The sequence below is a fragment of the Eptatretus burgeri genome, chromosome 3 (assembly GCF_056783735.1).
Source record: "Eptatretus burgeri isolate ZD-2024b chromosome 3, Ebu_testis_v1, whole genome shotgun sequence".
In the NCBI taxonomy this organism is placed as follows: Eukaryota; Metazoa; Chordata; class Myxini; order Myxiniformes; family Myxinidae; genus Eptatretus; species Eptatretus burgeri.
Genome location: NC_140963.1, coordinates 111867003 through 111892739, shown reverse-complemented (window position 1 = coordinate 111892739; position 25737 = coordinate 111867003). Strand labels below are relative to the sequence as shown.

The following is a 25737-nucleotide window of genomic DNA, read 5'->3' as shown; positions in this document are numbered from 1 at the left end:
ACGATCATAACTTGGGGCATTGTGTTTGTCTAAAAATGCGCATAAGAAATCGAGAAATTATTAGAATACACGAAGTCATCACTCTCTGGAAGCCCATACGTTGTAACCTGTAATGGCGAACGCGGCTGAGCTTCCCTTCCCCATCGGCCACGCCCACGCAACAACATGTCTTGTCATTGGTTTGGTAAATAAATTGGCCATAACTTGGGAGGCACTTGTCCGATTAATATCAAACCTTGAAAAGGGACATCCTCAGGTCCCCAGCAATATATCTGGCAAGTTTCAATTAGATCGGATCAGTGGTTGTCGAGAAACAGCGGTCACAGACACACACACAGAGATTGCTGGAATTATAGATAGATAATGTAATTCGAGGAGAGGTGAACAATGGAGTTAGTGAGATTGAAATTTGATTTGGAGGTGCTCGTTGAGAAGATTTTTTTTTGGATTGAGTGGAAAAAAAAATCTTGAGAGGTCCTGAGTATAACTCAAGATTTGAATTTAAAGGAGAGTGGATAATTGGAGATGAATGTCAAAGAGAGTGGAGAAAGGTGAGAGTACAACAAATAATAACATGCAGTCACAAGAATCATATTCTTCGTACCCCAATAATGATCTGGATATTCTTTGTGCATATGGTTCCTGTTGTCCCACAGGGAACGTTCTCAGCAATTATCGCGAATGTTCCACTGTTCGAATGTTCTCCACATAAATCCTGATCAGGGAATACAAACATAACCAGATTAAGCATTTGTATTGTGCTCAAAAGTTCAAAAAACGCCTCTAAACTTAACAGTGAACATTGGCAGGATCAGAGACATGGTGCTATGGTGTTAATTTAGGCCTTTTGCTTGACTGATGACTTATTGATTCATGGGTGGACAAGAAAATTCTGGTTACTTCATCTTGGTAAGAATGCTTAAACATACCGAAAAGTTGTGCATGGTGTTACGACCTTACCTGTGCCACCACATACTTGCAGGGCCCATTGAAGGTGTAGAACGTATTGCCATCGAATGTGCGGTGGTGACCCTCCCCCACAATGGTGCATGTGGCAGAACATATCTCTTCAGTGCATTTCCAATGGCCAGCCGCACATGTGCTGAGGGCAAACATAGTAAGCAAATGGGATTTGAACCTGACATTGCTGCAGCATCAAATGCTCTGTGCTCAGACAGTTACACCGAACAGGCCAACCTGTGTATAATAGAAATTTCATGTCTCATCGTTGGTTGATGTCACATTAACCTGTTCTTGGAAGGTTTTTTTTTTTTTTGCATAGTCACATGCTGCAAGATCTACCCATTTATTTTCCCAGTCTTTTGTGATCCGAATTCATCGACATTGAATGCTGCGGGAATTTAGCAAGCAGTCCACAGCTGTCCATTCAACTCCACAGCTTAGCTGTAGCTTCCAATAGACAATGGTAAGAAAGTTTATGTTTTGATTTTGATAAATGTTCCAGGTCTCAGAAGCATAAAGTGCAATGATTAAGACTACACATGACCTCTATCCCTGTCAACAAGCATTTTCATGACCCATTAAGTCAACCCAAACCTTCCTTCCCTATCTTGCAAGATCCCCAGGACATGGATAAAGTCTAACCAAAGTAAGTAAAATGTGATCTTTTTGTTTAACGGCCACAATTATAACCACGTTCTAGTGGAGATGGTCCGGGGGAAGCTTGGTCCAAGTCTTTCAGGAACCGGCTGGCCAAGTCCAACGTTCAACTCAGGTTAGGGCACAAATTTGGAATTTGACCATGGTGCCGGTGATATCTCACCGACTCTTTGTGGGATCGTTAACATTCAACTGATGCCGGCAGACAGGACACCCCGTTTTATAACGTCCATCCGAGGGACGGCACATGTTGATGAATCACCCCACCTGCGAAACACCAGGATGACAGTTTATGGCTGGGTCGGGATTCGATCCCAGGCTAGACAGCAAAGGGGCGAGTATGCGTACCTATAAACCATCCTGCCAGCCCAGATAAAATTAGATAGCATCCATCTGTTTTCCACTGAACTTAAATGCTGGCGAGCAGGCACTACATCACGATTAACTAGACTTTCATATTATTGCAGTTCACTCAATAACCCAGTGGGAATAGTTCCTTTACAAAAGGTTCAAGTATGGATCTATAGTAATATGCCAAAGAGTGCTACATTGCTTCAATAGATGAGACGTGTTAAGACTTTGTTGCCAATTAAAATATGCCATTCCATTCATTGCAGACCACTGTCTACATACAATGTGTCTGATCATTGCTGCTCCCAATCAAATATGATGCCTTTGTTGTGGAGCTTTGGAGAACAAAGACTACTGAATAAAAAGTATTATGAAGTATATAAATATTGTGAGTGCAAATAAAATGTATATAAACTCGGCTTTATCAACTAAACATTCTCACCAGTTGTTGCAATGTTGATTGATGGTTTCCCCATTTTTATAGGATCTGCCTTTGTACAGGCAAGGGCATTGTTCGATTTGAACGCAGTTATTTTGGTCATCCATTGCCATGCCCACCGGGCACACACAACCGGGTACACAGCTTTTCGTGTACTAGGGTAAAATTGGAGAGGAAAATGATTAAGTGATTGAAATATAATTGTCTGGAAAAAAAAAAAAGCAACGTTTTGTCATTGTGAGGTTCAAAGTACGCATGGTGCCAGCAGTGGTGTGCTTCAATGCTTGGAAGTGGAGTGGCACTTATTGAGTGGTGACATATAAATTTTAAGGGAACAAAGACCTGAGAATAGTGGAACAACGATGGAAAAAAGGAGTCCGAGCTTGAGCTTTGCAGTGATCATATGAGATCCGTCTAAAAAGTAATGGGACTGAGCCTGCTGTGTGCTCCACTTACACAACTTGAATGAACGGGTTGCGTCACAGTCTTTGGCAACATTCCAGCAATATATGTAATTGGTGATGCAATCATTGTGTGATGTTTTTACAGGTCGTGATTTACACATCTTCTCTTCTGAGTCATCGCGCTACCAGTCGTGAGCAAAGAGCCAATTTGAAGTTTCTTGCCAAGCTTGGCAAAACACCTTCCGAATCCTTCGCAATGCTGCAGCAAGTCGACGGGGAAGAAACAATGTCACGTACACGTGCATTTGAATGGCACAAGAGGTTCAAAGAGGGACGGGAGGAGGTTGAAGATGATCCACGGTCTGGAAGACCTTCAACGAGCATAATGGCAGACAACATCGAGCGTGTGAAGCAGATGGTGTGCTCAGATCGTCGACTCACGGTGCGGAAGATTGCTAAGGAACTTTCCATCAACAAGGACACTGTCTGGAGCATCATCACTGAAAATCTCGAAATGCACAAGGTGTGCGTAAAGATAGTCCTCAAGCTGTTGTCCGAGGACCACAAACAGCAAAGAGTCACTGTCTGTCAAGACATTATTGAGCGCCTCGAAGACGATCCAGACCTGCTCGGGAGAGTCATTACTGGCGAAGAATCTAGGATATTTGAATACGATCCTGAGACAAAACGGCAGAGCCGTCAGTGGAAAAGTCCGGCATCACTAAGACCAAAGAAAGCAAGGATGTCGAAGTCGAAGGTCAAAGTGATGCTCATCGCGTTTTTTGACATCAAAGGCATCGTCCATTTCGAGTTTCTAACACAGGGTCAAACAGTGAATCAATACGTGTACAAGGAGACCTTCTGGCACCTCATGAGATCAGTCCGGGAAATGAGGAGGGATCTGTGGGAGAACACCAGGGTGCTCCAGCATGACAATGCCCCTGCTCACAGTGCCCTGAGCATCCGACAGTTTCTGGCGGAGAGAAACGTGCAAACTCTAGAGCAACCCCCGTATTCGCATGACTTGGCCCCTTGTGATTTTTTCATATTCCCCAAGCTAAAGGGGTGATCAAGGGGATCCGATTTCCTGATGTGGAGGCCATCAAAAGGGTCGTGACGACGGAGCTCCGGAGGATTCTAGAAGAAGCCTTCCAGGGGTGCATCGAAGCGTGGAAGAAGAGGTTGGACAATGTGTGAAACTGGAGGGAAACTATTTTGAAGGGGACAAGCTGTGATTTCAATATATTTTTCGGAATAAAATTTCTGTGAAGTCAGTCCCGTTACTTTTTAGACGGACCTCGTACATATAATGTGAACCGTGGTGTCTGTCCGTGAGTTCGTACGTTCAGCTGTTTCCTGTTTCCAGCAGCCACTTCCCGCACTGCATTTGAAAAGTTCCGCACGCAGGCATAGCTCAACATTCCACCAGAATAAGAGCATGATACCAAACGAGATACATTTAAAAAATATAAATACAACATGGAAATTGGTTTGTTTAACAATGTTCTGAGACAACCTGAGAATTATCACAACGTTGAACAAACCATGTGAAGGTGAAGGAGGGTATGTTTTCACACCTGTCTGCCGTCTGTTTGTTACTTGCGAAAATCGATGATTTTTCAAGAACATTGGTTGGTCGTGTGTGTTATTCTGTCTGTCTGTTTGTTTGTATGTGTCAATCGCTTGCAGGTCACAATTTTAAACCGATCTTCACAAAACTTCGCAAACTGGTATAGTTGGTAAAAAAGCAAGAAGCCTATTGATTTTGAGATCAAAATATCAAAAGGACAACATCGGCAAAGGTCAACAACGTGGGTCAAATTTCTAAAATCCTCATTTTTCATTTGATTGACTTGAAATTGGAAGAGGATTTGCATACAAGGTCACTTGATTCAACCACCAATTATTACCCCGACGTTTGACTCTGTCAATAGGAGGGGTTTTCAAATTGTTTTCTCCTCCTCACCTTTACGTCATTTTTGTGATTGGTCGTCAGATTGGTCGTCAGACCGTCCACGAGATCAGTCAGCAACCAAACACAGCTCGAGCGCTTCAGAGCTCCTTGTCAATCATAGAGTTAGGCCACGCCCAGGCATGTGGTCAGTCCGTCTTCACCATTTAAACAGTCACGCATAAAGGACATGTCTTCGTTAAGATATGGATAGGTTTGTGTTTCTGTCATCTTTAACTGCAATGTCACCTTACATTGTGTAGTCAAGCTGATAGGAATTTGCATCACGCATAGTCGCCATCTTGTTATGTTTTTTTAATTTAATTCATCTTGAATTTAATCACCAATTATTTTAAAGCTCAAATTTGTTTTATGGATTTCATAGATATCATGCACAGCACAGTATCTTTCTTGTTTGGTTAATTGTTTGTATGCCTGGTGTTGGCATAATGGTTTCTGTGGTGGGCTTGGGATCCCAGGGTCCTGAGTTCAAATCCCGCTCAGCTGTTGAATTAATACCAGGTGGGGTTAACTCGGCCTGCCATCCTTCTGAGGTCGGTAAAATGAGTGCCAGCTTGCTAGTATCCTGTGTCGGAGTGGTGACCCGTCCAGGATTGTGCCCAATAGTCAAGAAGACTGCTTAAGCAGCACCAATGCTCTGCATAGAGTATGGTCCCAATCTCCTCCTCCTCCTCCAATTTTTTTGTCTGTGAACAGGATTTCTCAAAAAGTTGTAGACGGATACGGAAGCAATTTGGTGGAGAGGTTGGGTGTGTGACAAGGACAAAATGATGAGATTTTGATGAAGATCCAGAACTGAATCTGATAATTTTTATAGTGATTTTTCACCATTGAGAGATGGGGCCAAAAACAATATACAGTATGGCACGATATCTCAAAACGTTATGGACGGATTCGGACAAAACTTGGTAGCCAGGTTGGGCATGTGCATGGAAGAATTGATTCCATTTTGGTGAAGATTTGAATCCGGATCCAAGAATTAAGTGGTTTTTCACCATTGAATGATAGGACTAAACTGATATATAGCACAACATTTCAGAAAGTTGTGGACGAATTATGATAAACCTGGGTGGATAAGTTGGTTAGGTGACAAGAACACCCAATTGAATTTTGATTCATGTATTGATGCAGATCTAGCTCATCAATGAGATACAAAACATAAACTGCAGGGGGAGAAGAGAGGGTCCAGAACACAGGGAGATAAGAGTGTGGCCGGGGCGCAGGGTTAAAAGAGAGTAGCGGGGATGCAACGGAAAGAAGAGAAAAAAGGGGACACAGGAGGAGAAGCAAAGAGGGGGCAGGGTGCAGGGGAAGAAAGGAGGATGTGGGGCACGAAGGAAGCAAGGAGAGGGTGAAGTGAAGGAAGTAAGGAGGGTACAGGGCATGAATTCAGCAAGGGGAAGGAGAGACATGGGGTGGATGGACACTTAAGTGGGGAACACAAAAAATGTGATATTAGCTGGCTTCCAAGCAGATGGAAGTTGACCTCGGACAAATTATAGAGTGAATAGAGCAAAATGTTTGTGAAGTAGAAAAAGTGTTAACTTTTCATTAACTCTATCAGCAAAGTGACAGTACTTTTTCTAATATGATATAATCTGAGTTTTCACAAAGTGATTGCTGGAAGCAAGTGCTCGAAAAAAATGATACACTGGATGACCGTGCAATCAGGAAAATAGATGATAAATAAGGAAATACAGTAGATGATAAATTATCGCATTTTGGAGAGGGGAAGAGCTGGTGTTTATGTGAGCAGATGGTGATAGGAGAGATGTTGTCAAGAAGAGTTAACTGTGAAAAGTAAACAATGAGGGGCTAACGAAGACGGTGAGTAGCAATAGGTGACTGGTTGTGATGATTTGTGGTAGTTAATAAGATGATTTAGTTTGATGAAATGTGACTAACGCAGTCTGCTGATTTGTGCCCACAATGCTGCTGACAGGCCGCACCAACTTCAGCCCTGCCATCTTGTGCACAGCGCACTATAGTTGCAGGATGTCGACAATCTGAAATAGAGAAGAAAGAGGTCACTCAGTTAAAAAATGAGGATAAAACGTATTTGGAATTAACATTATCAAAGGGAGGACAAAACCAACAGCCTGACAGAAATTACTACCACATACGCCTGTGTAATCTCTCGGAGCTAAATTATCCCACGTCCTTCAAGTAAGATATTTACAAGTGCTGCTGTCTCTTTAATGAATTAATTTCCCACACATATCAACTTTATGTGAGCAGAGAATTACCGCTTGATGATATTAATTCAACACAAACTAACACAAACTAAAACAAGTCGAAGGTGGGAGGAAGTACAACTGACCTGGTTGATTTGTGCAGTTCAGACCTGCATTTTGACACGTGCTAAAAAAGAACAAGACATAAACAGTTGTTACGGTTGTGGAAATTTGCATTACACCAGAAAGAGTCCTCAAGTGAGATATATCGATAAGTTCATGTGTAGTTAGCCCAAACCAGTTGTATAGAGGGAATATGTGTGATTCATCCGGGCTGCGACGCTTTGAGTTAGCCATTTTTCTTTCTCTATTGTTATTTTCGACCATTAAGCAGCCAACAACGCAAACAGCCACTACCTTTACCTTCACAACTCCATCCCGCAAACATCGCTTCACCACTATTCCCAAACGACGCCCACCAACCACCAAACCACCACAGAAAACCCCCCACCACCTTCGCCTATCTACTTCTCCAACCATCGACCACACCACCAGTCAACACCAAACGTCGTACTGTCCAGGGCCCGTTCGGCGATTGGTGCCGAACGCATCGAGCCGCGAGCGCGAATGGCCGCCTTTCCGATGGAGAAATCCGGATCAGGAAGGCTTCACGCCCCCTTTTTCTCCGTCCAATGGGTGAGCGTCGGGCGGTATGGCTCCGCCTCCAAGCGCGATGAACGTGGATTCTTTACGCGAGGAATTCGGATCAAAAAGGCTTCACGCCCCCTTTTTGCCGCACCAATGGCTGAACAGAGGGTGGCGTGGCCCCGCCTCCAATCGCGTTTTGATCCTGAAATTATCATATAGGCTCCTCCTGCGGCCTATAAAGACACGAGCATAAGGAGACTCGCGAAGTTCGCGCGGTTGAGTTGCAGGTGGCTGGTCGGGGCAAGTGAAGAGTTCAAGTTCGAGTCAAGTGAAGACGGCGGTCGGCAACAAGGTTGCGGTGTGGGGGTCGCTTGTCTTGTCGCGGGATCCAAGCCAGCCAGCCATTCCCCTCTCCCTGAGCATCAGCAATTCCCCCCCCCCCATCCGCGCTGAGATAGTGCCGTGGGGCCCCGTTCCTCCCCCACCCTAAACGTGGTGCCAACAAAACTGCTTGCGCGGAGCACGCCGGAGAGGGCTCGCCGACCACGCCAGGGGCACGGAGTCGGGGCGCAGCTGCGCGAACATTGCGGCTTGCCCGCCATCGCGTCACGAGGACGCGGGTAAGACCTTCTCGGTCTCATGGACCTGGCCGCTCCTCCAGGATCCACGCACATTTGGTCCACGGACCTGTGTGCCTCCTTGCCTGTGAGGTTGGCTTTCTTTCCTTTGCTATTTGTATGAGTGATGTGGCGCCGAGTCCCGACAAGTAGAACTGTATAAGTGTTGTAAATAATTGCCCCTTTTATTCGGTCGTATTGCATTTGCTTTTGGTGCATCTTGTCTTGACTGTAATATACGTGCCTTCCGTGTTTCCGTAATAAATGTGCATTGCTTGTTGAACTGTTTCCCGCTTTGCTTCGTCTCCTTCCTTTTATTGAATCTCCATCTTGCATCACGTAAGGGATTCGTAGTGGGTTTCAACATCCCGGTAATTAATCGGAACCGTCAAGGCCGACGATAACTCCGCTCGGTTATCCCTGTAATACGGAACGAACCGCTTAAGCGGTTCGTGTCCGGAGTCGGCCTGTGGCGTGGTACAACTCCTCGGTACACTACTCGCGCGAGTACTTAGGTAAATCGACCATTCGGCGATCGGACCCTATTTCGCGCGGGTAGAATGCGGACTGAGTTGTGGTGAGGTTAAACCGCCACCCGTGATTGGCTCCGGGTGGTAGTTCCCGGAGGGTCACGACTGAATTGTCCGTTCCGGTGGGCGAGGCGGCCGCTTTTGGCTAAACGCGGTCGATCGCACGCCGGAGGGCGCGAATTCGCAACACTGGTGTCAAGAGTGGGATACGAACTTACCCCCCTCCTCGCAACACTGGTGTCAGCGAGCGGGAAACAAACTCTCCCGTCTCCAGGCTAAATTCACGGGAATTGGTTCAGGGGTGAGTGGAGCGACCCCCGATTCCCTCCAAATTACGAGCAGGCAAAGTTTTAATCGCTGACGTGAAATAAGATGGCATTTCAAGGCGAGCAGGTGCCGGGGTATTAGATATGTCTTTTAATGTAGAGTCCATGGCCCGGGATGGTTCTTTTTATAAACTCGCCGCTGATGTTGATCCATGGGGAAGCTCAACCCTATATTCTGAGCATGAACTTTACCAGCAAACTGAGTCGCATAATGGCGGGGCGATCGCACCTCAGCGCAGCACGGAGTGAGCGGCTATTTATGGCGCGGCGAATGGCGCGACACGAGGCGAGCGCGCCCAACAACCGTTTCAAACCACGTGGGCATGGCAGGCGAGGCAGGCGGACATTGACAGGCTTCGGAAACAATTGGAGGAAGAATGGAAAAAAAACCAGAGGAGGAAAGACGGAAATACAAGTTGGAATTGGAGCAACTGAAGGGTGAGGTAGGAAGAGGAAATCGGGACAGAAAAAGCTTAGAAGAGAAGGTAAAAAGAGAACAGGAATATCAGAAACAATTGAAAGAAGAAGCAAGGTGGGAGAATGATGAGATGAGTAGGAAAAGGGATAAGATGTGCAAGGAAAGGGATGAAGAGAGTGAGAAAAAAATGGAAAAAAAACTTCTGAGTTACAGAAACACCAAAACAAAGAGACGGAATTACAAAACGAGTTGAGGATGGTGAGAGAAGAACGAAAACAGAGAATGAAACGTTAAGGAACCACACTGTACAGATCAAACAGCTGGAAGTAAAGGCCAGATTAAAGAATGAGATGCAAGAAAGAGTAATGAAGGAAGAACGAATGAAACAGGAGAAGGAAATGAGCCAATTGAAAGAAACAATGAGATTGGAAAATGAAGAGCAGTCGGAACAGTAGGAGAGAAAACTACAACTATACGAGTGTGAAATTGAACAACTAAAACGGAGAGCAAAATTGGAGTCCACAGAGATCGAAAAACTCCGGAAAGATAACGAACAACTCGAAAAACTCCGGAAAGAGAACGAACAGCTAATGGGGCTCAGAGAGGAAGAACGACTCAAATGGGAAGGAAAATGGAACCAGGAAGAAACAGAAATAAGGAACAAGGAGAGAAAATGATAAAGACGGGGTTAAAGGAACAGAACACACACACACACACACACACACACACACACACACACACACACACACACACACACACACACACACACACACACACACACACACACACACACACACACACACACACACACACACACACACACAAAGCTAGCGAGGCTTAATGGGGGCGAGCTGGCGGACTGTGTCGTGACCCGGTGCAAGCAGCCGGATAGCCTCCTTCGGGAACGGAGGGAGACGCTATTCTCCCTTGAAGCTGATCACGACCAGGTGGGTTCGGTCGTGTCAAGCGAGTTCGAGGGGGCGAGTGCTGCGAACGCGTGCACGTGCAGCTTGGGGGGTATGGAGGCCCCGCGACCCCTAGAGGTGACGCGAATCCCCAGCGTGATTGTCCCGGTGTGTGTGGTGCAAGGTGTGAGTGTGCCCCCGCGTGTGAGTGGTGTGGTTGTGAGTGTGCCGGGGTGTGTGCTTCCCAGCACGCCGTGTGTGGATGAGGCACCGCGTGTGAGTGTCACCGCGTGTGTGAGTGAAAGGGTCTGTATGAGAGAGACAGTGTGCGAAAGAGAGCGGTACGTAAGGGAGATGACAGTGGGCATGTGCGAACATGCAGCAGTGTCTCCCAGGGTGAGTGTGATGGAGTGGAGTCTGAGCGTCGTGACACGCAGGTGTGCGTGGGTCGAATGGCAATGACGACGATGACAGAGAGACAAGGGCCGAGTAGCGGCCGTAGTTGGATTGGGAACCGCGCCGGGTTTACCCAGCAGCGAGCGCGAGGTTCGTGCTGTGGTACGCACGAGGCCACCACGTGCGCGCTTGCGGGAGTGAAACCTGGTCCGGAATCGCCAGCGGTGGATGTTGCCGATCCCGCGGACGTACAAAGGTTAAGCAGGATGACAGATTTGGACCGGATGGGTTCTCCACGCGAGCTTGTGTTAAGCTCCAACGGGCAGAGCACATGTGTTCGTGTGGGGAACCCCTCGAAACGCGGGGCTTGTGTTTTTTAATGCGCAGAATGGCGTCATGGCAGCGTGTAGGGTTGGAATCCGGTAGGAGGGTGAATCCCTGCCGGATGGTGCCGTCCAAGAGGGACGAGGGACGAGGGACGCGAACAGCTGCCATGACGTCACGCCACAGGTGCGTGGCTGTGAATTGCCATGCTGGTGCGCAGGTTGCGAGTTGCCGCGCTGTTGCTGCGCAATTTAAAAAAAAAGGCAAGCCTCGCATTCGGATGAACAGGATTCCCAGGCAAAGGGTGGAAGACCTCCTTGCCCGGGCACAGGATAACACTAGTTAGGGGGAAGGGTTAGCATAGCTAGACCGGCTTCATGGGGCAGGGGTAAGTCCTCATGGGGCCCGTGGAATGGATTAGGTAGAGGGATTTTAGGTGAGATTTAGGATGGGAAATGGAGTATGGGATTATTTTGAGGACAGTGACAGACTGTGGATGTGTAGGGGGATGTAGCTTAGCTACGTAGGTTAAAAGGATGTGCTATTAGTTTAAGGGATGACGTGGGAGCATGAGGTAGTTTGGGGAAGTAGTCAGCAGGATGGCAGAATTCAGCGATGTGTGAGTTGAAGAGTTGTGAGGAGGAGGCTTGATGAGTGAGTGAGGCCAGCGGGTCTGTATGAATGGAGCGACTGTGGAATGCATGGTGCGATGAAAATTGGGGGGAGGAGTGATTCCCGCCCAAGGGAATCCACCCCCCCCCCCCACCATACCTAACCCCCACACCAAGTTTCGTCGAAATCCGTCGAGGAGTTTTTCCGTAATACTGTTCACAAACAAACAAACAAACAGAAAGGGGTGAAAACAGTAACCTCCATCCATCTTCGAAGATGGCGGAGGTTAAAAATGCATATTTGTGAAGATCGGTAGGATCCGAAGTTTTGGGGGTCATGGTCATCGGTCAAAATTACAACTTTTCCATTAAAACTAAAACATGGTTACGAAAATACAACTTTACGGGCAAACGGCTGGCTCAAACACTGTCAAATTGTATCCACAGGTGGGTAATGAACCTCGGACAACCCCATTAACTTTTGGGTCCAATTAGGTCAAAGGTCAAGGTCAGGTCACGAAAAGATCAAAATCGTTTTTCGCTCATAACTTCGTCAAAAATGATCCGATTTACTTCAAACTAAGCTTATAGTGAACCTTTTTCTATTTGTGACTTAAAATCCTAACAATCCGATGGTGAAAAATGCATATTTGTGAAGATCGGGGTTAAGGATGTTTCAAATTTAAATTTGATCCCCAAAATAACTTTATGCCTTAAATGGGCAGGATTTGTTGTGCCTCGCACCACTTGTTTAGTTAGTTATGATTATTATCGTATTTATCACTATAATGAGCTGACAGGATTGTTCAGAGTTAGCATACTCGATATCTTCCCGGGTGTATCACCACCTGCCAGAATCCACTTGTTCAGGGGAGAGATCCCACGATGACTTGAGAAAAGAATTGGCCATTGTGTGCCAGCACCATGGCCAAATTTCAAATTAGTGCTCAAATGTGCAGGGTATCACGACATCACCGGCACAGCCCACACCTCAGTTATGATCTAGTCAGTGGAGCAAATCTAACATATAGTGGGGCAACTTAGCATAACAATTGTGCATTTTGTGAGGAAAGCACCAAATTTGTCACACTAGTAGCCTATCATATTATGAACAGATTTGGATATTGGGCCATGTCAAAATTTTTGATGGCTATGGAAAATGGCTGCCACAGCCATCAGCGGCTGAATTTGAGATGGCCCAATATCCAAATCTGTTCATAATATGATAGGCTACTCGTGTGACAAATTTGGTGCTTTCCTCACAAAATGCACAATTGTTATGCTATATTTAGCTAAGTTTCCCCACTAATATGTAAAGTTCTTTCTAACCACTGACTCAGTCAGTCAGTGAGTCACTCACTCACTCATTGACTGATATTAAAGACTGGCACCTTCTGGGTGATGTTGAAAGCTGAAATTTTGCATGCCGATGGAGATCGAATCCGGTACACCAATAAAATTCACAGACTCATCGGACAACATCCAGAAATGAAAATATAAATAAATGAAGAAAATAAACACGTAAAAATAAATGAAAAAAATGCAGGTGAGTGACCTGAGACAATGAGAAAGCACGGTAATATTGTGTGCTGACGGATATCGAAGCCGCTACACCAAGAAAAAAAATTACAGAACCGTTGGAAAGCATCCGTAAATGAAAATATAAATAAATGAAAAATCAAATGCAGGTGAGTGACCCGAGACAATGGCGAAGAACGGTTCGTATGCTTACACAGTGTGTAAGCACACCCTGCTAGTACATTATAAATCCCAGTCCAATCTGCATTAACTAAACTATAATCACCATAATCTCACCAAGTGCCAATTGAAAGATGATGGGTCTCTCCAGCTTTGATGATGGCTTCAGATGTGTGACAAGGGCACCGCGAGAGTGGAATGCATTCCCCGGTGTCAGAAAGCACAGCATTATGTGGACAGGTACAGTCAAAGATGGGGTATGGCAATGATGGGCATTCATGTGCAGATATGGAGAATGAGCGGCAGGTCTGAAGGCAGCTCGTGATCTTTTGGTTAACCAGGTTATGTGGGCACTTTGCAGCCTCAGCTAAACAGAGGTGCAATCAGGAAAATAGTCAGAGGGGTTAATTAGAAAAGGCAGAGTTTGTGAAGACTTTTTTTTTCACTCAATAAATTGCTCATTGTGTTTCTAAATTGCAAGCGGAAAAGGATTTATTGTGTTGTAAACATACAAAGTTAGCAAGAGTAAAAACAATGGATGAAATATTTTGGCTAGTGCAGCATGTATGTTCAGCCTACAATTAAATGTATGTTCCACGGCATCTCCCATGATGAGGCCGAAAGCACAAGATCTGTTGCTCTCACATTAGAGGCAGATCGGTGGCCTCTGTTTCTTCTTGCCTCTCCTCTGGTCGAGCTCCCTCTGCTCTATCAGTCCACTGACCATCCCCAACTCGTAGTGGATGCATGCGTTCTTCCAGTACCCCCTCCCCTCCCTCCAGGTTTAACTCAGAAACAGGTATGCACTCCACCGAGTGCCGTTATAGTTGTAGATGTAAGGCTGAATTACTCATTTCTAATTGCGATTGTGGGAATTACTCATCAATAATTGTCGACATTATGCTCAATTGCTCGTTATTGATTGTGAATGTGAGAATGAATTACTCATTGCTGACTTTGGATGAGAGTAAGAATAACTCATTTTGGATGCGAGGATGAATTATTAATCATTCATAATTTTGGATGCGAGGATAAACGACTCATTACTAATTTTGAATGCAAGGCAAAGCACAGCAAGTGTTGGAGGAAGTCAGGAGTGATGGGCTGAAAATCTGAATTTTCAAAGCAAATACAGTTTAAGGCCCTGTCACACCTTGACGATTTCGCCAACGTATGCCTGACGTATGCAAAATTTGGCTAAAACGCTGGCACACGTCGAATACGTTATGGGTAAGTTTGTATACGTTAATAGCACGCTGGCATATGTCGTGGTATGCTGGCATACGTCGTAGTACGCTGGCATACGTCGTAGTACGCCGAGGTGTTAGACAAATTTTCCATGCTTGAATTTTTTCGACGTATGCCAGTGTATGACTCACACATTCCTCATAATGCTGGCCATAAGTTGGAGGCACGTTACACGATTGTTGACACACGTCGACACACGTTACTTGTAAGTTACTCATAGGTCGATACACGTCGAGGTAATGTTTAGCGTACACGAAACTTATTTCTAACCTATGAGTAACGTGTTGTAGGCACGTTACGCAATCGTTGACACACGTTACTTGTAAGGTACTCATAAGTCGAAACACGTCAATGTAATAGTTAGCGTCAGTGTTCCAGACTCCCTGGTTTTTTTTTGTTTTTTATTCTTCGGCGTGACAGTGATGTTGTCACTTCGAATTCTAGTGCGGTTATAATATAATATAATTAATAGGCTGCCGCTCAACGATTTAAATCATAACCGCACTAGAAATCGAAGTGTCAACATCACAGTCATAACAAAGAAAGAAAACCAAAAAAAAAAAAAAACAGGGAGTCTGGAACACTGACGCAAACCATTACATTGACGTGTTTCGACTTGAGTAACATACAAGTAACGTGTGTCAACGATCGCGTAGCGTGCCTTCAACTTATGCCAGCGTATGCGGAATGTGTGTCATACGTCGAGTACGTCGAGATATTTTCGATATGCAGAAAATTTCTCGATGTACTCGGCGTATGATGACGTATGCCAGCGTGCTATTAACGTATACAAAACTTACCCATAACGTATTCGACGTGTGCCAGCTTGGTTCGGCAAATTTTTCATACGTCGGCATACGCTGACTAAAACGTCAAGGTGTGACAGCGGCTTCACACTTCGATTTCTCGTGCGGTTATGATTTGCATCGTTGAGCCGCAGCCTATGAATAGCCTATGCCACGTGATCGTCGGCGATACGCTGCCGCGCTATGCATAAGTTCGACTATCGTTGGGCATAGGTTGTGAACGCCGACAACACGCTCAGCATTCGTTGGTATAAGTTATCTATATGTGATTAAAACGTTCTGTGTACGTTACTAATACGTTATGCATACATCCAACACGTTATTATACGCCCAAAAATAAAATAAAAAACATCAATAGTTCAGCGTACGCCAGCGTTTTACATACATTTTGAGACCTTGCCATACGCTGGCTAAAACATCAAGGTGTGACAGGGCCTTTAGGACAATGTGCTTTGTTTTGTATGATGTGATTTGTAATTACATTTGGTTGTAAGGGAAGTAAAAGAAATGCAATGTTGGAGGCATTAATGATGACAGGAAATCAGGTTAGAAAGGTTTGGAATTTGAATGAGACTGCCATTAAACTCTGGCTCGCCATCAAACAAACTTTGTGCTGTGTTTCCCACAGAGACTTAGCCAGAAATAATATAATTCAAAAGAATAACCTAATCAAATGCATTTTATATCTATTCCACTGAGTAAAGACATATGACAAAGGAATTTTGATTTCTGTTGAATGAATAACTGTGTTTTGACTTACAACAGACACCTTTGCTCCATTGAAGTACAGGGAACCCAGCTTCACCACACGCGTGTGCGAAGGCAGCGATTACCACGCAACCGCAGGCGATAGAATTAGAGCATGAACATGAGTAATCGGTACACCTCTGCACAACGTACAGACAAATGCACAACAAAATGCAACAAACTTTAACACAACCATGAGCTTCCAAGACATGAATAGAGTGATATTCATTGATGTGAAAAGTCAGAAGTTATTCAGCATTGTCATTTATTCATTATCCAACAACGGGATGTGCCAGGAAGTACCTTGTAGTAGGCCTGTTCGTTTAGAGCACCATGGCAGCGAGAGAACACACCTACGGGGTCTCTAATAATGTCGCACACACCAGTTTCTGTCTCTGTGAGGGAGAGGGGGTGCGAAAAGGAAGAACATGTCAACAATAAACCCGTAGCTGATTGCATTCAAAGGAAATAAAAGGAAAATTAGGCAAAGGGGGATGGGCATTTAACCCATCATGGCTGAACCAAAAGCACTTCAGCACTCCCATATACTGCTAGGTATTGCTAGTTTATGGCTAACTCCAGACAGTGACTGTGTACAGGGTACCACTAAATATTGGACTCCTCTTTTTGAAAGATGGAATTTTTAATGTCCACAAACTCAATGCAGAAATGACCATCAGCTTTACATCCCAACACGAAGGACTGTGTGCTGCAAGATGCCACTCCACCTGATCAGAATGCCAGTTCATAGCCAAATTTGATTCCGTCGGCGATCAACTCCAAACGGAACAGCTCAATAGTGAGCAGAATAGAAATCGATACATCATGCAACCCAAAATTTTCATCTTTTGTCGTTAAGGGAAATTAAATCCCTCTCCATTACATGTCTTTTTTTACTGCTTGCTAATTGATTTCTACATTAACTGCATGGTATTCATAGAATACACACCCCGTTCAGTCTTTAGGACTTGGTACAAGCCAACTCCTTTGCTTTTTGGGGTATTTTTTCTTTGATCCAATATGGCTACCAGACTACGTTACACATGATCATTTTAATGAAAATCCTGTTCAAATTTCAAGTCAATGGCATGAAAATTGAGGAATTCAGAAATTTACCCGATGTTGACCTTTTGGCTTATGGTGACCTCAAAAATAATTGGTGGTTGAGTTCAGTGAGGTGATGTGAAAATGCTGTTCAACTTTGCAAGTCAGTCGGATGAAAATTGACAATTTTAGAAATTCCAGCCTATGTTGACCAATTGGCCTATGCTTACCTCAAAAATAATTCGTTTTTGAATTCAATGACCAAATGCGCAAATCCTTCCCAACTTTAAAGTGAATAGGAAAAAAAATTGAGGATTTCAGAAATTTGGCCTATGCTTACCTCAAAAATCCATAAATCGACGTGTGCCAGCTTGGTTCGGCAAATTTTTCATACGTCGGCATACGCGTATGAAGTTGGTGGTTGAATTCAATGACTTGATATGCAAATGCTCTTCGAATTTCTAGTCAATCGGATGAAAATTGAGGATTTTAGAAAATTGGCCTATATTGACCTCAAAAGAGTGCCCACTACATCACATTGTCATGTAACTTGTGGTAAAGTTTCTATTTCCTCTGCTGATTCGTTTTTGATGTAGGCTCTTTACAAAATGCAGACACATATGACGTACAACATATGTACGTGTGCTACCAATCGCTTAACCCTGCTTTTCGCTTCACAAGTGCAGTGTAATAATGACAGAACTGCATCTCCAGCTCATGATCATTAAAATGATTTGAATGCATTCTTCACCTACTTATGTAAAGCCTGCTGTTGGCTTAACGGTTTAGGTGGCTGACTCAAGATTTTAGGGTCTTGAGTTTGAGCCACTGCTTTTTCGTTGAATTAACACTAGGTAGGGTTGACTCAGCCTTCCATCCTTCTGAGGTCGGCGAAATGAGTACCATTGTACTGTTAATAGAGGGCACTGAAACAGCGGCACAGCTGCACCCACAGAAAATGATACAACCAGCAGCCACAGGCTGCACATGACAGCTAGCGAGCTCACCTCCACCTTAAACTTCACTCACCTTTTGCGCCATAACACAATGTGTCTTCCAAGGAAGGTGGCGCACAGATCTTAGACTGCCATGACTTGGCCAGTTCTGAAGGACTTGTGGCTAAAATGTGATCTGGCATCTTCTGGTCATCATTCGAGTTTGTGTTGTAGTTTCCACAGAGTCCTGAAACAGATGCCAAGCACATAAACTATTGGAGAATCATGTGATGATTGTTGAATGTTCAGTACAAGATGCTATCTCACAAGTGTAGGAAGGGAAGACCTTGAAGCTTGTGGTGAGCAGAGCATGCTGAATGTTAATAGGTGGGAATAAAATGGCACATAATACAAACCTGAAGTTCTTCCTTTAAAGTTTGTGGGAAGTGTCAGGTACAGTTGAATTCGATACTGGTTGTGGATTAACAGCTTGGCTCCAGAGAGAGTGGAGATTAAAATGTAGGACAAAGATTGTCGAGAAACAGAGAAACTGCCTGAAAGTGAGAAAGAAGGACAACTGGCAATTAGAAAAGGCAGGAGAAAGTCTTCACTGATGACATATTCTGTCACAAAGAATCTCGGATCAAACTATACAAATCAGAATTTTGACACATTAAATCGTGAAGTATATGCATCTGTCCTTTGTGAATTAAAGTAAGGTACACAAGTCTACCAGTGGCTTTGGTATATATATATATTGTTGCGGATCCGGGGTGGCGGGAATCTGACCCGGTCCCTGGTGCCACCCTCGCCACCACCGTGTCCGGGAGTTTATAACGCCGGCCGGCTCGGCACAGGCCTCGGGTCACGCGTCTTTAATCGTGATACCAACGTAATCCTGTACCTTACCAGTTGGGGAGAAAGAACCCCCAGTTACAGGCTGGCTTTGTCAGTGACCGAGCGGAGTCTACCAGTCTGTAACCATTTTGGTCTTGTATGCCAATCGAACGGATCATTCCTCGACGCGACACGCATTAATCCATCGCGGAAACTTCATCAGAATTAACCAGATTTATTGGGGACATCAGGGATCACAACACAAGCAATAACATGACAGTGGTTTTATTAACAATCAACCAGTTCTTAACTCGGGAACCACGGCTAAAAGGTTTCGAGGGGATAACTACGAAATATGCCTTATACAACACGTGCAAATAAACATGCATGCAGGACAAGACAGAGTGGTGATGGCTCATGGACAAGAGGACCATGTCCCAAAAGCACGAAGGTCGCTCATAAAAACCAGCGGGTTTCCACGGGTTCGAACTCCCGCTCAAACGTGCCGCGCAGCAAGAAATGGCGGCGCAGCACTCCAGCTCCCGCCCAAGTCACCGAGTGCGCGGTTCTCCTCAGCGCGCTCTGGCTCCGCGCCACGTCGTCGATGCGAGATCGCCGATCTCTCTCCAGGGTTCAGCACACGAATCCCGGCCTGGCCTGTTCTCCATACAAGGTCCCAGTCGAGGTCCGACTTCCACAGCCGGATCACAACGTGTCGAGCTGTGAAGTGAGCAAGGACCGTCAGACGCTCCGGCGTATCCTCTCCGGCCTTCCCGCCTCGAAGCCCGACTCCAGCTTCGTCCCCTCAGTTCCTCTCTCGGTCGAATCACCAACGTGCAGGTCGGTTCAGCGTCTCTCCCAGCAGACCCAACACGGTGCCTCCTTCGTTCGCTCGCCTCGAAGCGACTCCGAGCACGCCTCGAGAACCCGGCCGTTCCCCACACACAGCACTCCTTTTGTCCTCTTTTCTTTTCTCCTTCGAGTCGTGAGGTGAATCGATGTGCAGGTTCCGCTTTCTCTGCCGGTCAATTCACCACTGGCTTTTTCTTTTGTCTCTCGCCTCGACACGCGAGCTCCTTCGACACACGTCTGTCTCGGCGACTCCCTGACCAAAGACTCCTCCCCTTCACGTCACTTCCTGTCCAGGCCACACCCCTAACTCGAGGCCACTCCTCTCAGCCGACTGGGAGGGGCCTATTCCGGAATGAGGAATGAATAATAGCGATCTCTCGTTTCACCACCAGAGCACGAACACAAAACAGCCTGTTACACCTCCCGACACACACATATCGTCCCTTATACCACACAACCTATCTATACATTAATTTAATGGGGTAACTGAGCAAATTCTATATTTAGTATTCCCATAAGGGCCATTTCTATAACAATATATTGTTGCGAATTCGCGGGCGTGCGAACGGCCACGCAACTCGAATCGCGGCACGTCGCCCACCGGACGGACAATTCTGTCGTGACCCTCTCGGACCAAGGCTGGGCCTTTCGACCTCACCACAATCGTGCCAATGGGCCACCCGCGTAGGATAGGGTTGTTCGCCAAACTCGACGTCCCGAAGTACCCACGCGGATGGTAAACCGGGCGATCGTACCTCGCCACAGGTCGACTCCGGACACGAGCCGCTTGAGCGGCCCGTTCCGTACTATCTGGATAACCGAGCGGTGTTATCGTCGACCTGGATGGTTCAGATTAATTACCGGGATGTTGCACCCACTACGAACCCCTTACATGAAGCAGGATGGAGAGTCAATTAAAAGGAAGGAGACGAAGCAAAACGGGCACAGTTCAACCTGCAAGCGCTTTATTACGCGACACACGGAAAGCACGTAAAAACAGCCATACACAAAAAGCAAATGTAATACAACCGACTAACGCGTACACACGCCAACACTTACACAGTTTTACTTCACAGAAGGCGCCAACACACATTTACACAAAAGCAAAAGAAAGAAGCCACCATCACAGACAAGGAGGCAGACAGGCCCGTAGGCCAAATGTGCAAGGGGCCTGGAGGAGCAGCCAGGTCCGCGAGACCGGGGAGGTCTTACCCGCGTCCTCGTGACGCGTTGGCGGGCAAGCCGCAAAGTGTCCGCGCCGCTGTGCCCCGACTCCGGGCCCCTGGCGTGCTTGTTGGCACCACGTTTGGGGTGGGGGAGGAACGGGGCCCCCTTTTGCACTATCTCAGCGTGGGGGGGGGGAGGGGAAATTGTTGATTCCCTGGGGGAGTGGAGTGGCTGGCTTGGGTCCCGCGACGAGACGAGCGATCCCCCACACCACAGCCTCGTCGCCGACTGCCGTCCTCCTGCCTCGGACCCGAGCTCCCTTGCCTGCAGCTCCACCGTGCGCACTCGACTCGACTCCACCAACGCAACGCTCCTCGTCTCCAAAAGCAACTCTCTACGCCACACTCTCCTCCTCGCTCAACTCCAGCCCAACTCCAGCTCGCGAGTCGCCTTCTGCTCGCACCTTTATAGCGCTCAGGAGACGCCGATATGCAAATTCCCGGATCAGGACGCGATTGGAGGCGGGCCCACACCGCCCCCCCCGGTCAGCCATTGGTCGGCCATAAATGGGCGTGAACCTTCCCTGATCCAAAAATTTGCATAGATGGACCAAGACGGAATTCACCTCCAAGCGCCTGGAGGCGGGGCCAAGCCGCCTCACGCTTGCCCATTGGACGGAGGAGAAGTGGGCATGAAGCATTCCTGATCCGAATTTTCCCCTCGGAAAGGCCGCCATTCGCGCTCGCGGCTCGGTGCATTCGGCACCGATCGCCGAACGGGCCCGAGACAGCCAGACGTTCAGTGTTCACAGGTGGTACGGGAATGGCCGTAGAAGCGATGATGTGGGATGAAGTGGTGAAGGCAAAGGCGAAGGTGGTGGTGTGTCGTTGTTGTAGTGTGGTTGGCGCTGTGGTGGGGATGGTGTGGTTGTTGAGATGCTGTTTGTTTGAAATAAAAGATGGAGAAAGAAAAACGACTAACTCAAAGCGTCGCAGCCCGGATGGATCACATAAATTCCCTCTATACAACGGGTTTGGGCTAACTACCTATGTACATGTACCTATGAAGATATCTCACCTGGGGGCCCTTTATGGTGTAATGCGAATTTACACAGCCGTAACAATATACATGTATACATGTGTATATATATATATATATATATATATATATATATATATATATATATATATATATATATATATATATATATATATATATATATATATATATATATATATATATATATATATATATATATATATATATATATATATATATATATATATATATATATATATATATATATATATATATATATATATATATATATATATCCATATATATATATATATATTCATATATATATATATATATATATATATATATATATATATATATACATATCTATATCCACATATATACATTCACACATATATATATATATATATATATATACACAAACATACATATACATATACATACATATATATATATATATATATATATATATATATATATATATATATATATATATATATATATATATATATATATATATACATATATATATATATATATATATATATATATATATATATATATATATATATATATATATATATATATATATATATATATATATATATATATATATAGATGTGTATATATATATATATATATATATATATATATATATATATAGATGTGTGTATATATATATATATATATATATATATATATATATATATATATATATATATATATATATATATATATATATATATATATATATATATATATATATATATATATATATATATATATATATATACAGTGAGGGTCCCGAAGGCTTTGCCCCAATCCTGTCATCCAGTGAGCTGCCCTGCGGAGGGTAGCTGCACAGGAGGTACTCCCAAAGAGTGGGTTTTCAGATTTTTTTGCGTTTTTAGAATGTTTCACAGGGTGAAGGCTTTTTCAGTGGCTGGAGTGAAAATCCTGCCACCAACCTCCTAATAAAAAAGTAACCCAACTGCAGGAGGACGTACGTCCGCAGACACAGTTGGGCACTAGATATGGATGGCCGTTGGCTCACAAGGACCTCCTCCACCCTTTGAGCACCAGGCACACGATGGGTGGAGCCCATCAAAATTCAAAGGGATACAAAACATGTGCTGTTCCACTTGGCAGAGGTATGCACTCTACCGAGTGCCGTTCTGCTTTGTGCTGTTTTGCCAAGTGTCGCTCTCTGGGTGATTTTTCATGTGTCTGTCTGTTTGTTTGTCCGCACAGAACTTTTGTGTTTTTCTCTGCAACTGCTTGTCGGATTGAGACGAAATTTTTACCATAGGTGCAACTACTCATTTAGAATGACTTAAAAATAATTATGATGTCATAGGTCACATGGTGCTGCAGCCAGGTTGGAAAAACGGAAAATCTTTGGACCGCTGCATCTTTGAAACCACATCAAGAAAAAAATTGAACCTTGGCACACAGTAAGTACTCATCTTGGGCAATAAGTGTGATTTTTATGACATCATTGGTGCCTTCATTATGACGTCATAATTGCATATGTAGAATGCTACATCTCATCAGCATGAACATTTTTGAGGGTCATGCAGGGATAATATGAGTGGGAGAGGAGATTGGGACCATACTCTGTGCAGAGCGCTGGTGCTGCTTAAGCAGTCTCCTCGGCTATTGGGCACAATCCTGGATGGGTCGCCACTCTGACACAGTATACTAGCATGCTGGCACTCATTTTTCCGACCTCGGGAGGATGACAGGTCGAGTTAACCCCTCCTGGTATTAATTCAACAGCTGAGTAGGATTTGAACTCGAGGATCCAAAGCCCACCACCCTCGCCATTAAGCCAACACCACACATAGGGATAATATGGTCTATCGAAAAGAAATTGATGACGTCATTGGTTACGTGATTCGGCAGCCATATTGTTTGTTTTTTTTAAACCTTCAAAAATCTTCTCTGAAGTGGCCAAACAGATCGAGGTGAAACCTTACACCTATTACCGCCTATCCATGAGGAACAAAAGGTTCCCACATATGACATCATATGTTCCTCCTGATGACTTCATCTTTGTTTGTTGCTTGTTTGCGTTTCTTCTGATTACTCCAATGCAGGACTGTACCTATTTGATTTGAAATGAAATTATTTTAATCCCATTCTAAATTCAATTGAGTAACAATGAAAAACATCATGGGTCAGGGTCAGGTGTCCAAATCAAAGTGGGACATCTTGTTGCCCGGTCATCACTGCCAGCAGTTATAAAGTGGCAGTTCTAATTATGTCTCTTATTAATAACGTAACTCACCAGTACACAAACGCCACGCAAAATACACCGCACAATACTACACAAACACCACACAATACAACACAACAAAACACACCACAAAAAGAAGTCCTGGCAAGGGTCTGCAATCTCTAATTGCTATTTTTCTTGTTTTGCTTGTAACAGTCATTGCAAATTCTGGTAAGTGACACGTCACTGTCTCAGACAGAAAGTAACTGCATTTGAAATCCCATAAAGTTTTTTTTTTAAATGAAATATCACTATTTTCTTTCTTCTGCATAATTTGAGAAGTAACATACCTTCATTGGGCAGTTTATATTAGACATCTGCCATGATTGTTGCAGAGAAAACATGTATTACCGCATTTGAGCTGCAATCCAAATTTTAATTTTTTCCTCAAAACAGTATGTTCATTTAATGAGAAAAGATGCGTTGTCCAATCTTCAAATGTACATGAGGCCTCAAAAACAATCTGAGCTACATGCAGAGAAAAATATGGTGGTGATTTCAGGATGGCTGGAGGGAGTGGCCTGTAGAATGGGCGGTGCTTATGACCCACTGACAGACAGAAGGACAGACCCACAGACACGAACTCAGCTATATATATATATATATATGATAATTCTCTATATTCATTCGTATGCTTGCTTTTTCTTTTCTTTTATATCTATATTCCTCTCTTTCATTATCTATCTCTCTCAGGAGAAATGAATTCTTGCAGAATTTTTTTCCGTGAGGCTCACTTGGCTGCATCTGGATGGAACCCTTTACCCTTTACCTCCTCCACCCTTTAAGCACCAGGCACACGATGGGTGGAGCCTATCAAAATCAAAGGGATACAAAACATGTGCTGTTCCACTTGGCAGAGGTATGCACTCTACCGAGTGCCGTTCTGCTTTGTGCTGTTTTGCCAAGTGTCGCTCTCTGGGTGATTTTTCATGTGTCTGTCTGTTTGTTTGTCCGCACAGAACTTTTGTGTTTTTCTCTGCAACTGCTTGTCGGATTGAGACGAAATTTTTACCATAGGTGCAACTACTCATTTAGAATGACTTAAAAATAATTATGATGTCATAGGTCACGTGGTGCTGCAGCCAGGTTGGAAAAACGGAAAATCTTTGGACCGCTGCATCTTTGAAACCACATCAAGAAAAAAATTGAACCTTGGCACACAGTAAGTACTCATCTTGGGCAATAAGTGTGATTTTTATGACATCATCGGTGCCTTCATTATGACGTCATAATTGCATATGGAGAATGCTACATCTCATCAGCATGAACATTTTTGAGGGTCATGCAGGGATAATATGAGTGGGAGAGGAGATTGGGACCATACTCTGTGCAGAGCGCTGGTGCTGCTTAAG

General features: G+C 44.7%; 1 protein-coding gene across 1 annotated transcript in view; it reads right to left on the bottom strand.

The window, feature by feature from the left end:
- LOC147030736 (mucin-2-like) overlaps positions 1-25737 on the bottom strand; it is a 229299-nt gene that overhangs the window by 102642 nt on the left and 100920 nt on the right. The window contains exons 14-23 of the mRNA XM_085872197.1: positions 18630-18767; positions 18308-18460; positions 16538-16629; positions 16248-16374; positions 13551-13800; positions 7107-7147; positions 6692-6792; positions 2414-2565; positions 961-1102; positions 605-715 (exon numbers count right to left, since the gene is read on the bottom strand). Of these exons, the coding sequence (XP_085728323.1) occupies positions 605-715; positions 961-1102; positions 2414-2565; positions 6692-6792; positions 7107-7147; positions 13551-13800; positions 16248-16374; positions 16538-16629; positions 18308-18460; positions 18630-18767 (1307 nt within the window). The remainder of the gene's footprint in view (positions 1-604; positions 716-960; positions 1103-2413; positions 2566-6691; positions 6793-7106; positions 7148-13550; positions 13801-16247; positions 16375-16537; positions 16630-18307; positions 18461-18629; positions 18768-25737) is intronic.